Source organism: Pristis pectinata, chromosome 2 (assembly GCF_009764475.1).
Source record: "Pristis pectinata isolate sPriPec2 chromosome 2, sPriPec2.1.pri, whole genome shotgun sequence".
NCBI classification, from domain to species: domain Eukaryota; kingdom Metazoa; phylum Chordata; class Chondrichthyes; order Rhinopristiformes; family Pristidae; genus Pristis; species Pristis pectinata.
This window is the reverse complement of record NC_067406.1, coordinates 62,431,686-62,447,734: the sequence shown is the minus strand read 5'-3', so window position 1 is coordinate 62,447,734 and position 16,049 is coordinate 62,431,686. Positions and strand designations below refer to the sequence as shown.

Genomic DNA, 16,049 nt, shown 5'->3' with positions numbered 1-16,049 from the left:
AGGTCAGGCAGCATCTGTGTGAAGCAAAGGGATAATTTAAATTTCTAGTCAAGATTCTGCATCAGGATCTGAAATGTCGACTATCCCTTTCCCTCCACAGATGTAGCTTGACCTGCTGTGTCACTCAAGCAGTTTGTTTTTTGCTCCAGATCCCGACATTTGCTGTCTCTTGTGTCTCTGTATTTGTACTTTCATAAGGTTGTTGATAAAGTCCACACCAGAGAATATGAAAACAAATTTGGAGTACACGGTACTGAGGGTTAATGTACTTGTGTGGATCAAGGATTGATTGATTGATGGACAGAAAACAGAGCATAGGCTCCACAGGTTAGTTTTGGGTTGAAAGGCTGCAATCAGTAGGGTGCCACAGGCTAGGTGGGCTGTGAGGAGTTTACAGAAAGTATTTGCGGAGACTGAGTAGCAGTACAAGCAGCAAAGGTGGTGGAGGACAATGGAAGTGTATGTGATAGAGTGGAGACTGAGACTCCAGATAACACAGATGGCATTGGTTGCCTCAGAGCAGTGAAGGCTTGTTGGTCTAAATTCATGCTGAAACCTCCATTTAGTACCAGCTGTAATTTTTTCAATTGTGTGGATTTGACTTTGCATCCTAACACTTGACAGTTGTGATTTTAAAATCTAATGTCACATCTGATTTTGTGATTGATGACACTTGAGAAATAGATGGAATAGATCACAACCGCAGTAATCGTTTTTGTCTCGTAGCAGCAGCAGACGGCGCCATGACAGTGAAGAAGTAGATGGCCACAAACGACATAAACACAAGAAATCTAAGCGAAGCAAGGAAGATAAAGAAGCCAGTGAAGAGCGTTCCCAAGAACCAGAGCCGAGTGAAGCTGCTAGCAGTAATTAGATCTCTGGATATTTGCTTGTTGGCTACATTGTTGCTAAAAATAGGAAGAAAAAATGTTGGAAATGCTTGAAAATCATTCAGGTAATGGCAAATCTCATCTGAATTTCTGAAGATATCAGAACATTATTTTGAAAGACTGAAGAGAGTGGTGCTTCTCAGCACCAATTGTGTTGTTAAAAACTGAATTACTATGTTTGTATTAGTTTATTGAAGATGAATAAAATTTCTGCACTTCTTTAAAAATAGATGTTTTACTTTTGAGTTTATTGGAGCTGTAGCATTCCTTAAAAATCAATGTGGTGCATTCCATTTTACTCTGACAGTCATTAAATTTGCTACTGGTCCTGGACAGATTTGGTGAGATTTTGCCCAGCTATAAAAGTAACCATACCTTGTTCTGAGGGTTTTCGGACACTTTGAAAGAGAAAGTAAGTTATGGGAAGCATTACACAGAAGTAAGCCTGCAGTTTCGTAGAACCAAACTAACTAATTGCAGCACTCTTCATTTCTGGTCCTTCAGTTTTAAACCAGCCGTAGGTGCTGCATCCAGAACAGCTCACCTCATTATGTATTTTTCAGGGAAGATCTTAGTTTGTTATAACTTGATTTTAATTGATGTTCATGTTTTTGTTACTGTAAATGTTTAATGTGGTTTCAAGTGAGTTTATTTTAATTGGTTTTTTTTTTGAACTGATTCTGAACATAGACAATTAGAAACACCTGTAAAGGGTTATCAGGGCAAGTCACGGACAAACTGTTTGTTTCTGCTGTTCACAGCCAGACTGAATCTAGTGTGATCTAAACCATTGTACTCTAATCTGCAGCACCACTGTTGATGAATATAGAATATGAATTGAGCCAAAAAAAAAGTATTGGAGGTCAAGTGATGATATTCCATCTATACTTTAAATACTGCAAATATCAGAGCATACTTCATAAAACTACACCAAATTTGTTAGACCACAATGTTTGCTGTTTATATAGACCAGGCAGAAATGCTATTTCATGTAGACGTGAGATATTTTACCCGATTTTTTTTTTTTTTTTTTAGTCATACAGTTAACCATAAGACCATTATTTCAGAGGTAAGATTTATTGTAGTTGTATGTCATTCTTGCAAGAGGATTTTTTTTTCCCAAAATAAGAGATTTGTTTTGACAAGCAACATTTATAGAGAAACCATTTATCAACAAACCCGAAATATTTTGTCCTTTGCAATCCAAAATGCAATAGTGAAAATTTCAATCCCATCCAACAAATTTGAGATTGCACTTTCTGAAGTGCATTAATGCATTTGAGTTTTATTTTTTTCAAAACATCCTGTCCCATTTGAGTTTTTAAACAAATAGACCTTTACTTTGGAAAATATAACTTAAAAAATCATAGGGACTCCAGATGTTTTTAGAAAGGCTTTAGGATTAATTATATTGCCATTTTGAGTAATGGGATTTAAAATGATGTTCCTTTGGTGAATCATTAGCTTCCACTAATTATATTCCATATTCTAAACAGCATTGTAATCCATTCTAGAGACGGCTGCCAGGCCAAGATGCCACAGTGAGAATAACCTTTCCTCTTATTTCTTTGAGTATCTTCACCAGACAGGAATGGCTTATTCCAGAGGTGCTCCTTCCATTGACTGCCAAAATTAGATCTCCACACCTACAAGATAATATACATAATATACTTAATAACTATTAATATTAATTTCAATTGAACCATAATTTGTTATAAACAAGAAGAGATCAACTTTACTTTGGTAATCTACAGTAAACAATGCTCTCGGTTCTGATAGTGAGATGTATTCTGCTGATTTATCAAATGAAGTGCTTCTGCCACTATACGTATAAACAGCAGGGATGCCTTCTCTGGACCTACATCTAAATTGTTTATCCCATGTTTTACAGTTCCAAATTTTAGAGGCCCAATTGTTCTGAAAAATGATGAAACCATACAACAAATCTATAAGGTAAAATAAGCAGGCTGCTTGGATACTGTTTTATTTTTCATTGGCAAATTCCAAATTTATTTAGTTTCAATCTAAAAAAGGTTTCAGTAAAAAGAGGATTTGGGTAATTATCATGATGTATCTGATCAGCACTTTCACGTGGCTGGGCAAAAACAGCTTTTCAGTGGTTCGCATTCAGTGATTTGAGGATAAAAATCCAGGCTGATGCTCTGATACGTTTTTTGATATCAAGAGAATAGAGGGGGTTAACATCAGAAAGTGGCACTGAGATATTGGATCAGCCATGATCTTACTGAATGGCAAATCAGGTCTGAGGGGCATCATGGCCTACTCTTACAATCCATTGTGTTATTGCATAGCATTGAAGGAGTGCTGTGTTGGTGGAGGTGTCTTTTAAATAAGATGCTATCATTGCATGCTTTGTAGATACAAGCATTTCTGTGGTACTATCCTCTACCCTGGTCATTTATAACTGTTAATACAGTGCAACTTCAATATAATGTGCCTCGTTACATCACAGCTTCAGATATATTTATGGAATTGTCATGTTCCCCGCACACCCCCCACCCCCTGACAGATGTTACATTTTATCTCTTAACAATGTAAAGTGGTCTATGTTGTTGGGTTCTCTACCTTTTTATCAAATGTTTCTTCACACTCTCAGAAGTCATTTACAACTTTTCACAGCACTCTTAAGAATCATGTACTGAAGAAACAGTTATGTAAAACTAAATTGCTTAGATCTTATGCCTCCTTTCTGCAGTAAGTAAATTACAGAAAGAGCGATAGAATGGAAATAGTTCATTTCTTTTGGTAGTCGTGTACTATATGATGTAAGAGGGGTTCCAAAATTAGAGAAAAGTTAGTTTTTCTTTAAAGTTGTCACCAACATTTGTGTATTAGTGAGATGCACTAGATCAGCTATTTTAATACTATTACATTGCTGGGTCAATTTGAGACTTTTGTATAGAGAGTTTCTTACAAAACCACAGGAACTACACTTCTAAAGTACTCTAGGATCTTCTGCAAGGCACAATGTAAATGTAGTCTTTATTTACAAGGAATGTATCTAAAGGAGTGCTACACAATGGTCAGTTGATGTCAAGTCCACATTTCCTTTGTCAGATTTCTTATTTTTAAGAATAAGGTAATTGTAGATAGAGGTCAAGTTTAAGATTAAGTTGATAATGAGCTATGTGGATTCTGGTAAGCTGTTTACTCCAGTAAAATATGGAAATACTATAGAACAAGAAATTAAAATACTGAATTCAATGGCAAATTTGATTGAACATTTCAAGATGATTCTTTGAGAGCAGTATTGTAAATGGTAAACAAGCACAAGTCTTTTCCTAAAATTTTCCCCAACAAAGTGGATTAACTTGGGGGAATTCCTAAAGAATTTTTATTTTTAATCCCAAGTGAGTCTACAAGTTTTTTGCAAAATAGTTTCCTACTATAATTTATTCAACCATCTTACTTAAGAACATAAGAAATAGTAGAAGACTGTAGTAAACTGGTTCTTGTGAAAAATAACAGCAAAGAAAAACAGCAAAATTGTCTGAATTATTTTGAAATGTGAGAATGTAAAAGGAAATTAGTTGTCTATTTTTCTGTGCCTGGTAATTTTCACCATTACCCTTAAGAAAATTGCCATATGGCATCTTCAGACTGCAAATTTTTCAAACATTTCACTCACTTAAGATTCCTTAAATGTGCTACACTTTAGACAAAGGGTAGAGAACACCAAACTTCATTCCCATTGTTTCCTTGTACCTGCAACATTTGTGCTATCACTGAAATTCTTTTCCATATAGATAGTATTCATAAGGAATTAATGTTATTAGAGCAATTGATTTTCAAATGAAAAGCTGTTCATTTATAATTTTATATTAATACTTACTGTAGTATCAAGAGGAATTATATGCCAATTATATTTTTATGGCTGTAGCATAAATTCCTGTATAATATCATTTTATTTATTCTTTGAGTAACCATGATAGAAATTAGTAGTCTGTCTGCTTGGGTAATCATTACACCTGCTTACAAGAGAATATCAAATAGTTTTTGTCTTAAAATAGTAATATGCAGCATTAGGCTCTTCATGCTGGAGCCTTGTCTTCCATTTTGCAGCTTCCAAAAACAAAATAATTTTTCCATGAATGGAATCCAAATACCTACAGCTGTAGCTTAAATCTATCACCTAACATATTAGCAATGACTTCCAACAAAATGCAGTCCTTAAGTGTTGAATGTACATAAACAGGAGCTTGTGGATGTAACGTATGAAAAATGTCTGACAGTGCCCTTAGTCATTTGGGGTTCTGTGTTGGTTGGATATTTTTCTTTAATCGTGCACCAGCTAGTCTGTGCCTTGACTATAAGAGTTGGGAATTAAAGCTTTCACCTAACTTCCAGTTTTAGTGACGTGAGTTAACTTACTTAGGAATAGATGTCTCAATCAGAAAAAGTTCAAAACCCACTGCAGAGACTGACCTAATTTTAAAACTGTGTTAATCCAAAGTTGCATTGGAAGATACCTTTAAGACAATGCTTTCAAACTTGGTCCTATGTGAAATATTTCTCAGCAAGGACTGGGAGTTCTTTAGGGCCCGGGCCAATATTTATCCCTCAACCAACATCACCCAAATAATAAAAAAAATACTTCATTTGTGGAATTTTGCTGATTGAAAATTATCACATTTGCCTCCATAAACAGATAGCACCCTCAACAAATTAATTGGTTGTAAAGCATTTTCTTATGTGACTTAGGCAAAAACAACATTCTGGATGCTGAAAATATTCACCCAGTCAGCCGGCATCTGTGAAGAGTGAAACAAGTGTTAATATTTCATGTTGATGACCTTTCAGAAGTGGTGAAAAGTTTTTGATGTGAAACATTAACTTTTCCTTTTTTAAAACACAATTTTATTCATTATTCTTATGCAAAGTACATTGCTACCAGGTCAATGAATGAGTATTTTTCTTAAATCAGCCATGTCTCTGTAGCTGGATTCAAATTTAAGAATCTGGTAAAAGCATTATTGTTCCATCTTGCTTCATTGCTAAACTCTGTCTAAAATGCTTTTGAAGTTGTTTGGTACCAGTAGAATAAACGGTCACCAATTTTCACCTATTTATAAATCTGTCATTTTACTGAGTTCAATTTCAAATGAGTTTTACTATCCATAGTGGGAAAATTAAATCTAAGCATACTGGATTAATTAGCAGGGTTCTTGGGCATCCATGGAGCAGATGGGATCCATTTTATGTCTTGCAAATGTGATTCTTCAATCTTTACTGCTTTACTGTATTAAAATGCCTGTGTTTTTCATTAGTTACTGCCAAAGTGTAATGTGTTGGTTAGGAATAGAATACGAGTTTCTTGCACTACATGTTACAATTTTTTTAAACAAACCCTGTAGTATAGGTCAGATACTGTGGAAACTGTTTCTCACTTTTCCCAGTGTGTAATGTGCACAAACCAATATCTGAAGAGAACTTTTTCTTGCTCTAGTGGGATTTTCAGTTTCCACAGAAGTTGACTTTGACTTCCCTGGATTACAGGCTTTGGATATTCAGACCCACACTGAATTATGGACCTCTTTAATACATCCACCTAGTCAGATTACATTACCAAATTATTAACAATTTTGTTTTAAATTTAGAAGGATGCAGAAGTATTGAAAATTAAAAGCTGAAAAATAGTAAATGTCAAATGTCTTTAAAATTAATTCACTAGGTTTGTGTTTCATTGATTTTGCTCGGTCACTATGCCTTGTTATTTACATGGATCTTACCTCTAATACAAACATACCAGCTTGACATGCTGGTCAAGTTGATAAAACAATTCATTATCCTTATTAAATGCAATTTGTAAGATTTCAAGTGTTTTTTTTAAATGAGAGCTCTGATTTAACAAAATACAAAGCTAGGTGGTAGTGTGGGCTGGGGGGAGCTGTAGTGAGAATTTATATGGATACAAGGTAGGTTAAGTGAATGGGCAAGGGACATGGTAGAGGGAATATAATGTGGAAAATTGGTAAATAAAACAGAAAGAGCTTTTTTTTAAATGGTGAGAGACTGAAAGATAGTGGTAGTTAGAGGGACCTAGGTATTGAACACGAGTCACAAATTAACAGGCACTATAGTAATTGGAAGGCAAATGCTATGCTGAGCATTACTGCAAGAGGATTTGAATACAAAAAGATATCATAAGGCTTGCATGAAGAGTACTGTGTACAGGTCTATTGTATGAGGAGAGGTTAAGCAAACTTGGCCAATATTCTCACGGTTAGAAGAATGAGATGTGATCTCATAGGCATGGTAGATACAGTCATGTTATTTCCCTTGCCTGGGGTATCTGAAACCAGGGATTAGAGTCTCAAAATAAGGAGTTAGCTATTCCAGAAAGAAATGGGAGGGAACTTCACCCAGATTGGAACACTCTACTGCAGAAGGCCATGATGTCTGGGTCACTGAGAATATTTGGGTGGGGCAAGGGGAATGCTAACTTCTTAGATATTAAGGAAAGTGAAAGAGATGGGATTAGTGCCACTAAGGCAAAAGATCAACCGTGACCCTGTTGAATGGTGGAGCAGGCACAAGGACCAAACAGCCTTCTCTTGCTTGTACTAATGTTCTTGTATGACTGTAAATAACTATATATAAAGTACAAACTCCTGTATGTTACCTCAGTCTTCCATCATTGTGAGCTGGCATTCCATTAACAATGGACTTTATGAAAAAGGGCTGGCTGCCATGGTTTTCTTCATATCCACCTACAATGCTGAATCCCAGACTTCCAGATGTGTTTCTTCTCAGTTCTACATCTTTGCACATATAAAGATACCTAGAATGGCACAAGAAATTAAATATATGTTTCTGATATTTCTCATTTGAATAATGAAATCATGCATTCAGTTAGATCCACTTACAGTTTAGCACTCACTTTAACAACATAGTCAAGATTTACAAGGTTCTTTCTTTCACTTAAAGTTACCGAAGAGACTTGTGTGATTCAATATTATATGTTTACTGTATTTCCTTACATATTATAATGGTGTTAATCATTCCATACAGGGAAACTAGCATTCTACATTTGGGAATAAAAAATATGCCTTTTCTAATAAATGATAGCACATTTGCTGCAGTAGTATCCTTTGTGAAGTGAAACTGAATGTCATCTTACATCTGCTTCAATCATTTTTGAAGAAATGGAGAAAATGATAGTTCACAAATTGAATACACAAAAAATTATGAAATGTTCTGTTTAATGAGTCAAATGTTATGAAGGGTGATGTGTTCTTTCAGAGGAAATCTTAATTGATTTAAAGTATTCATGTTTTATTGTATAATTGGTGCCCATTTTTTTTCCTCATCAGAGATAGAAAGCCTTGAACCTCAGTCTCTATTCACTTACAGTTTAGTTCCTGAAGCCAGCTCTGATCCTTACCTACTGAAAGATGGTGAGCCCCTCTTCCAGAAATACTTTCCTGGCTGACTAAGTCTAATCTCCAGCTTTGCTTGCTGTGAAGACTGTTAAAGCACTTTGGAATGTTGCTGACATTCCTAAATATTCAAAATTAAATCTAAAAATGTTTTCATTATTAACTAAATACTTAATTTAAAAAAATCAAACATTTAGATGTAGATGCTAGAATCTGCAGCAATGTGGAACACTGGAGGAACTCAGCAGGACAGGCAGTATGTATGGAGGGAAATGGATAGTCGATGTTTTGCGTTGAGACCCTTCATCTGGACTGAAAAGAAAGAGGGGAAATGGCCACTATGAAAAGGCGGAGGGAAGAAGTGGATCCAGGTGAGGAGGGGATGATAGGTGTAAGTGACAAAGTGCTGATGACGGAATCTGATAGGAGAGGAAGGTGTGTTCAATTAACAATTAAATGCATTTAACACAGTTAATTTAAAAATGAATTAACAACCTCACCCATCTGCACCAGAGCTGCACCTCATCTCTGAAATAAATGGAGTTGCTAAACCTGCAGTAGGTCTAACCACGTGTTGGTTCAGTGGGCAGTTTCCTAATGTAACTGCCTGGAAACTACAAGTTGGCATTCCACCCCTGAGTTTCCTGAGGAGTCCAATGTAGGGAATGCAGTTGAAATGACCACAGGCAGGACCTGGCTGGAAGTTTGGGACTTCTATATTTACACAAGGGGATCTCAGAAGTTAAATCAGCCCTTCCCTCAGGAGTACTCAGCACTGATACAAAGAGAAAACACATCAAAGCTTTGCTCACTCCAACAAAAGTGATTTTGTTCAAATCTTTTGTAAGAAAAAAAATTCTCAACAATTTATGAAACGTGCAAGGTGTAATGACATTTAAAGTCCATTAAAGTCCTAATAGCTGTATGTCCTTTTAGTCAACCCTCCTTGATAGAATTCCTGTATATATTTATAATTGTGAACTTTTTACAAGCTAATTGCAGCCTCCTGCCAGGTTTGGCTGAGGTTCCCAGTAGCTCAGTTTGCACTGCAGAGAACTCCTTTGATCCAGCAAACATATTTCTGCTTTCTAAATTCCTGCACGTTTTGCTATTTGAACTATAATGGAAAACTAAAATGTTCCACATAGAAAAAGGTCAGTAAGTACGAATTAAAACCTAACCAAATTACATTTGCATGTTCTCTCCTGATGTGCCAAAAATTAGACCCATGATCACCCATTACTCACACTTAAATGGAGTTTAAGTGTTTGTGCCAAGTCTCATTGAAATATTAGAACATAGAAAAACTACAGCACAATTCAGGCCCTTCGGCCCACAAAGCTGCACCAAACATGTCCCTACCCTAGATTTTACTAGGCTTACCCATAGCCCTCTATTTTACTCAGCTCCATATACCTATCTAACAGTCTCTTGAAAGACCCTATCGTATCCATCTCCACCACCGTTTCTGGCAGCCCATTCCACGCACTCACCACTCTCTGAGTAAAAAACTTACCCCTGACATCTCCTCTATATCTACTCCCCAGCACCTTAAACCTATGTCCTCTTGTGGCCACCAATTCAGCCCTGGGGAAAATCCTCTGACTATCTACCCTATCAATACCTCTCATCATCTTATACACCTCTATCAGGTCCCCCCTCATCCTCCGTCTCTCCAAGGAGAAAAGGCAGAGTTCCCTCAACCTGCTTTCATAAGGCATGCTCCGCATTCCAGGCAGCGCCCTTGTAAATCTCCTCTGCACCCTCTCTATGGCTTCCACATCTTTCCTGTAGTGAGGCGACCAGAACTGAGCACAGTACTCCAAGTGGGGTCTGACCAGGGACCTATATAGCTGCAACAATACCTCACGGCTCCTAAATTCAATTCCCCGATTGATGAAGGACAATACACCATATGCCTCCTTAACCACAGAGTCAACCTGCGCAGCCGCTTTGAGCGTCCTATGGACTCGAACCCCAAGATCCCTCTGATCTTCCACACTGCCAAGAGTCCTACCATTAATACTATATTCCACCAACATATTTGACGTACCAAAATGAACCACTTCACACTTATCTGGGTTGAACCACTGGGAAATTGGACCAAGCACTTTCTATTGCAAATCATACAAATTGCATCAAAAAGCTGTCAGTAATTGGATCAAAAGGTCATGATTTAAGACTTTTGATATTAAAACAAAATAAGGAGAACATCATAGCAAAAGTATTGAAATAAGTTTGGTGTAAATGCACACCCAACTTTGTTTTATATTTTAAAACTCATCCTCTGTAATGTTTATGATATTGAAGTGCCTCAGTGCTGTTTGAGCCTTCTATGAACTGATAACTGCAGCTCACAGGTCCCTTGGCAAGCGAGCCTGGTGACTACTGATCATGGAGTTTGGGGCCAATCACATGATGGACAGATCACCTTAACAACGCATGGGTCAGCATGCTAATGATGATGCTGCTCAATAAATATCACTATCTGTGAAACAAGCAGTTCAGATTTTAAGAAATTGTCATGGTTTACCACATTTAAAGAAAGATGTCCCAATTTTCCTTTTTTTTTTAGTGACTTCTAACTATTAACCCTACAGATAATGTTTATCGTACGAAAATGGTGGAAGTCTAATTTCTAGCCAAGAATGTTGCTAGATTGTCTCCTCGCAGCCTTCCCTATTCCAGAGAAAACAACTCCAGCCTACCCAGTCCTCTCACCATTAATTTTTTTCCCACTCCTGGCAACATCATATCTCTTCTTCATCCTCAGTACATTCATATTTTTCTTTGTCAGAACCAAGTGCAGTACTCAAACTGTACACAACCAGTGTTGTACACAGTTCCAATATAACCTACCCGTACTTATATTGACCATTTTGCCTTTAGGGATGTAAGAACATACTCACCAAAGCCCCTCTGTTCCTCCACATTTCCCAATATGCAGCCATTTACTGTATACTTGCTTGCCTTCTTGTGCCAGGTTCTTCTCTGAATTAAATACCATTTGCCACTTTTCTGCCCAAAATAACCAGCCCATCGATCAAAACTTTTACAACTGTCAACCACACAACCACTTTTTTATATTTCATATGCAAATGTCTTTATCCTGCCCTCTACGCTCAAATCAAAATCATTACATATACAGTAAAATGCAAAGTACTGAGTACTAAACTTGGTAAAACCCAATATATTATGATAGTGCCAAAAGAAATTTTACAAACTTTTCCCTTTGTTCAAAAGGTGGATGATAAACCCGGCAAATTAGAAGCCAGACGGTTTGACATCAGTGATGGGAAGCTGTAAGGGATAATCTTTAAAAAAAAATTGACTGTCATATGGACAAGCACAGACCAGAAGGTAAGCCAGTATGGATTATTAAGGACAAATGATGTTTGGCTAACATTACCACGTTTTTGATAAACAAGCCCTGATGCAGGGTTTCAACCCGGAACATCAACAATTCCTTTCGTCCCACAAATACTGCTTGACCCACTGAGTTCCGCCATCAGGTTGTTTGTTGGACTGGTAGCATCATGGCTGACTTTGATGCACTTCAGAGCATGGGCAATACTTTGAAATGTGCAGATTAACACAAAATTTGGAACACTGAAGAAGATCATAACAGACAAGATGTAAAGGCTGGTGGAATATGTCTGCTCATGGCAAATGAAATGTATCATACTTTTCTCTGTGTTACATTTTGATACAAAGAATGAGAAGAAACACCACAAAAAGACACAGTTTTAAAGAGAGTGTAAGGCTAACATCAGGGTACTTAATGCAAATCTTTGAAGGTAGCCCACACAGCAAAGACGCCTGTGTGCGTATTTGTTTAACGTGTACTTGATGTTGCACTACAAAAAGCACACGATACTTCACAAATCAACCAACTGATTCCAATAGCTTGGAAACCACAATGATTGGAGCTGATGGATTTGTTGCAGCCTTCATCTGCCTTCACAGCCGTTGAGTTCAAGTAACTTCATCCGCCTGTTCCACCGTTGAGGTCTTGGTTGGATTGTTCTTTGTCAGGGACCTCACCATCGACCTTACCGCCATGGGTGACCCTACCAGGAGCATAGCTCCAGACGGCATCGCTCTCGGGATCTCAGGACCACACAAGCTTCTCCACCACGACAAGGTGACAATCCACGGAGAAGTGAAGGTAGCAGAACAGATTAACAAAGCAATTTTTAAAGCACAAGTGATTCCAAGCTTTACAGAAGTATGGTGTACAAAAAGCTAGGAAGTTAATTTATACCCATACTTAGTTATTTGATTTGAGTAAATAAAGATGTGTTTTCCCATAGCTGAAGGTCAATACAAAGAGGGCACAGCTTTGAAGTGATTGAAAAACACTGAGGTGACATTACAATCCACAATTAAGGTGGTAGATACAAATTCAATAATAGCCTCAAAGGGGAACTGAAAAAATTCTCAGGGTAAAAAATGTAGGGTTATGAACTTACTTACTATGGGGTGGGACTTACTACATCACCCTTAGAAATGCTGATGCAGATCCAATGGGTTAAATAGCTTCCAGTTGTACTGTACCATCCTGTGATAAACAAGATTGTTTTGATAGGCAGAGTTTAGTGCTAAAGGACTATGTGTATTGCCTTGACAGTTTAGTCCAGCAGAGTCTTAGAAATGTATTTTTTATCTGAAGTTGAATTACGCAGCGTTCTTAAAAAATTCCTGAAATAGTAATTAACACTAGTACATTCTCTACACCTGTCAGCAAGATCTCTGCAGCAAACCACAATACTTACCTTCCTGCACTGGACGTGGTAAAGACAACATCAATCCCAAGTGAACTAATATTTAAACTGCAACTGTTCCATGTGCTGTTTAGACATTCTTTACAACTGTTGTTAAGTACAAAATAAACAACAATAGTCTTGGACAAGATGTGAAATACCAAGGAACAGAGCCAGGCATTCAAAATATTAGATACAACACTTATCTACTTGTGAATGATATGATGCTTATTTACAAGCGAGTCTGCAGCTGTCAACTCTAGCCTGACTACTACAATGCTGTTTGAATCTGAGAGACTTAAAGTGTTAGGAACAATGCTACTGTATCTGTTCTGTCAACAGTTAATGAGATATTAAAATACAGCCTTTTCTAACAGTAGTAGTTCCTGATATGGAAGAAATTCACAGCAACTTGAAAAATTGAATGGATTGGGCATTATTATAACTTCCAAGTTTTTTTGAGATAAGTTTGAAATTGTGGTGTTTTGCATTCACAGGTGGGTAAGTTGGCAGGCATACCTATAATATGGTAGAGGGGAACAACATCCTCTAATTGAATCCAGAACAAGGTGGCATAATTTAAATTGCAGCTTGGCTATTTAGGAATTGTGAAGAACATAATGGGCAATGGAAATCTGGAACACTGTCCTACCAAGGGAAGTGAATGCTCGGTCAATTAACTCTGGAGAAAGTGTTTTTGAGGTAAGGGTACCAACAGCCCACTCAATGATAATAATATTTGAGGAAACAAGGTTAAATTTGGAAGTCAGGTTACATGTAGCATGTATATAAAAGATTAAATTATCATCTAATTAATGACGTGTTTAACAATTATTAGGCTTTTTACGGATACATCAAGAACTATTTCTTTTGGTAGAGGACTCTAATTTCATAGTTTTATCCATATTGTGCTAGAGTTGGGCTGTTCAAAGGAGATACTACGAGGAAGCACTCATCACCCCAAAGGATAGTGGAAATCTGAAAATGTTTCTTCCAAATGAAATGTTCAGAATTGAGATAGATAGTTTTAGTTAGGTAAGGATATTAAGGGATATGGATCATATTGCAGTACAATATCCTGTCAAAAATGTTGATGAATATTGAGACATATAAGACAGTGGTTCATTGATTCCATTAACAATCCCATTTTTAACCTTGGTGGAGCCCAGAGATGGAGGACATTATCTAAGACTGATAGCTAGCAGGTGTTTTCAACTAGAAGTGGCAAATGGACAATCCCACTCCACCTCCTCCTGTGTCATTTATGCCAATCAATGCAGTTTGAATATGTTACAAAGCCATAATAGAAAAACAGTTTTTATAAAATTGTGGTACCATTTAAAAAAAAGCTACTTTGGTATTGTGCACTGGACATAACATAGGCCATGAACCTCCCAACTATGTAATTGCTGAATTACTATCACATTGGCATCTATCTAGCAATGTATAAAATTTCTCAGATTATGTTCTATCCACAAAAACAGCCCAAATCTAGCTAAGCCGACTAACATCATATTGAGCTCCCCATTATCCACAAATGATGAAAGATACAGTCATCATATGATCCATACACTTAAATTACCAGCTTATTCATAAATTGGTTCCCCCAGAACCACTCAACTCCAGCTCTCATTACAGATGAATCAGACATGAATGCAGACAATCTGAGGACAGATGAGAATAACTATTCAAGATATTAATACAGTGTTTAAAGAGTATGAAGCAGAGAAGCTCTCACAAAGGGAGAGGAAAAATCCTCCAGACACCTCTCCCACAAGAAAATAGTAGTGGTTGTCAAAGAGCTGTCATCTCATCATAGAACTGCATTGAGGGAGTTTCTATTGATGAATCAGCCTATGCCAGCCCAAGGCAGCTTTGGATAACAACTAGACCTGGACTCCAATGTGGAAAATAACATTCTTTCCCCTGACCTGCAAATACATCCATTGCCAGGCTTCCTCCTATCTACATCTTCTAGATGACCACTACTCAGAAGCTTAACCAGACCAACCATGGGGCACTAAAAGAACAGGCCTGTGACATGCAGATCAGACCCAACTGGAAAGTTCCTTTCTCTTAACTCCCATCAAACCAGCAATGTGCAACACTTCATACCAACTTCCACAATATCCCAATTTAGACATGTTTCTTCATTTGTCATTGTTGCTAGACCAACAAATTGGAATTTTCTACCTAACACCATTGTAATGTCTGAGTACCTGAAGGATATCTGACCCTACTGCCTCCTGGCAGCTACATGTATACTAAAGAGCAGAAGAGAAGCGCGATAGACAAGTTCTGCCATTTCATAGAACATAGAAGAGTACAGCAGAGGAACATCTACTCCAGGACATCCGAGATGTCCAACTTCTTTTCTAACCGGGGCTCTCTCCCCCACCCCCCAACCCCCGAGTATGTTCGAGAGAGCTCACACCCATACCTCTGCCATTTCCCACACCTCTGCTCTCACCCCCACCCCTCCCAGGCCCAACAGGAATAGGGTCCCCCTTGTCCTCACATTTCATCCTACCAGCCTACATATCCAACACATCATTCTCCACCATCTCCAACAGGACCCCACCACCAAGCATATCTTCCCCTCCCCACCCCTTTCTGCCTTTCGCAGGGACCGTTCTCTCCACGACTTCCTAGTTCAATCCTCCCCTCCCACCCCAGGAACTTTCCACTGTCCCCGCCAGAGGTGTAACACCTGCCCCTACACCACCTCCATCACGGGACCCAAACAGGCCTTTCAGGTAGGACAGAGATTCACCTGCACCTCCTTTAATACCATCTACTGCATTCGGTGCTCCAAGTGTGGCCTCCTCTACATTGGTGAGACCAAACACAGACTAGGTGACCCTTTCGCAGAACACCTGCACTCTGTCTGTAACTGTGATCTGCATCTCCCCATTGCCAGTCACTTCATCTCCCCCTCCCACACTATCACTGATATGTCAGTCCTCGGCCTCCTCCACTACCAGGAGAATTCCAAG

General features: G+C 37.9%; 2 protein-coding genes across 4 annotated transcripts in view; one reads left to right on the top strand and one right to left on the bottom strand.

Moving 5' to 3' along the window:
• The window catches only part of fip1l1a (FIP1 like 1a (S. cerevisiae)), a 72,053-nt gene extending 70,934 nt beyond the window's left edge, over window positions 1-1,119 (top strand). For 2 of the 3 annotated variants that reach the window (XM_052045632.1, XM_052045624.1), the window contains exon 16: window positions 727-1,119. In XM_052045632.1, the coding sequence (XP_051901592.1) occupies window positions 727-874 (148 nt within the window). In that variant the 3' untranslated portion in view covers window positions 875-1,119. The remainder of the gene's footprint in view (window positions 1-726) is intronic. The other variant, XM_052045641.1, reaches the window with a different exon arrangement.
• An 829-nt stretch (window positions 1,120-1,948) lies between these two features.
• The window catches only part of lnx1 (ligand of numb-protein X 1), a 148,154-nt gene continuing 134,053 nt past the window's right edge, over window positions 1,949-16,049 (bottom strand). Inside the window, 2 exon segments of the mRNA XM_052045611.1 lie at window positions 1,949-2,536; window positions 7,534-7,692. Of these exon segments, the coding sequence (XP_051901571.1) occupies window positions 2,401-2,536; window positions 7,534-7,692 (295 nt within the window). The 3' untranslated portion in view covers window positions 1,949-2,400.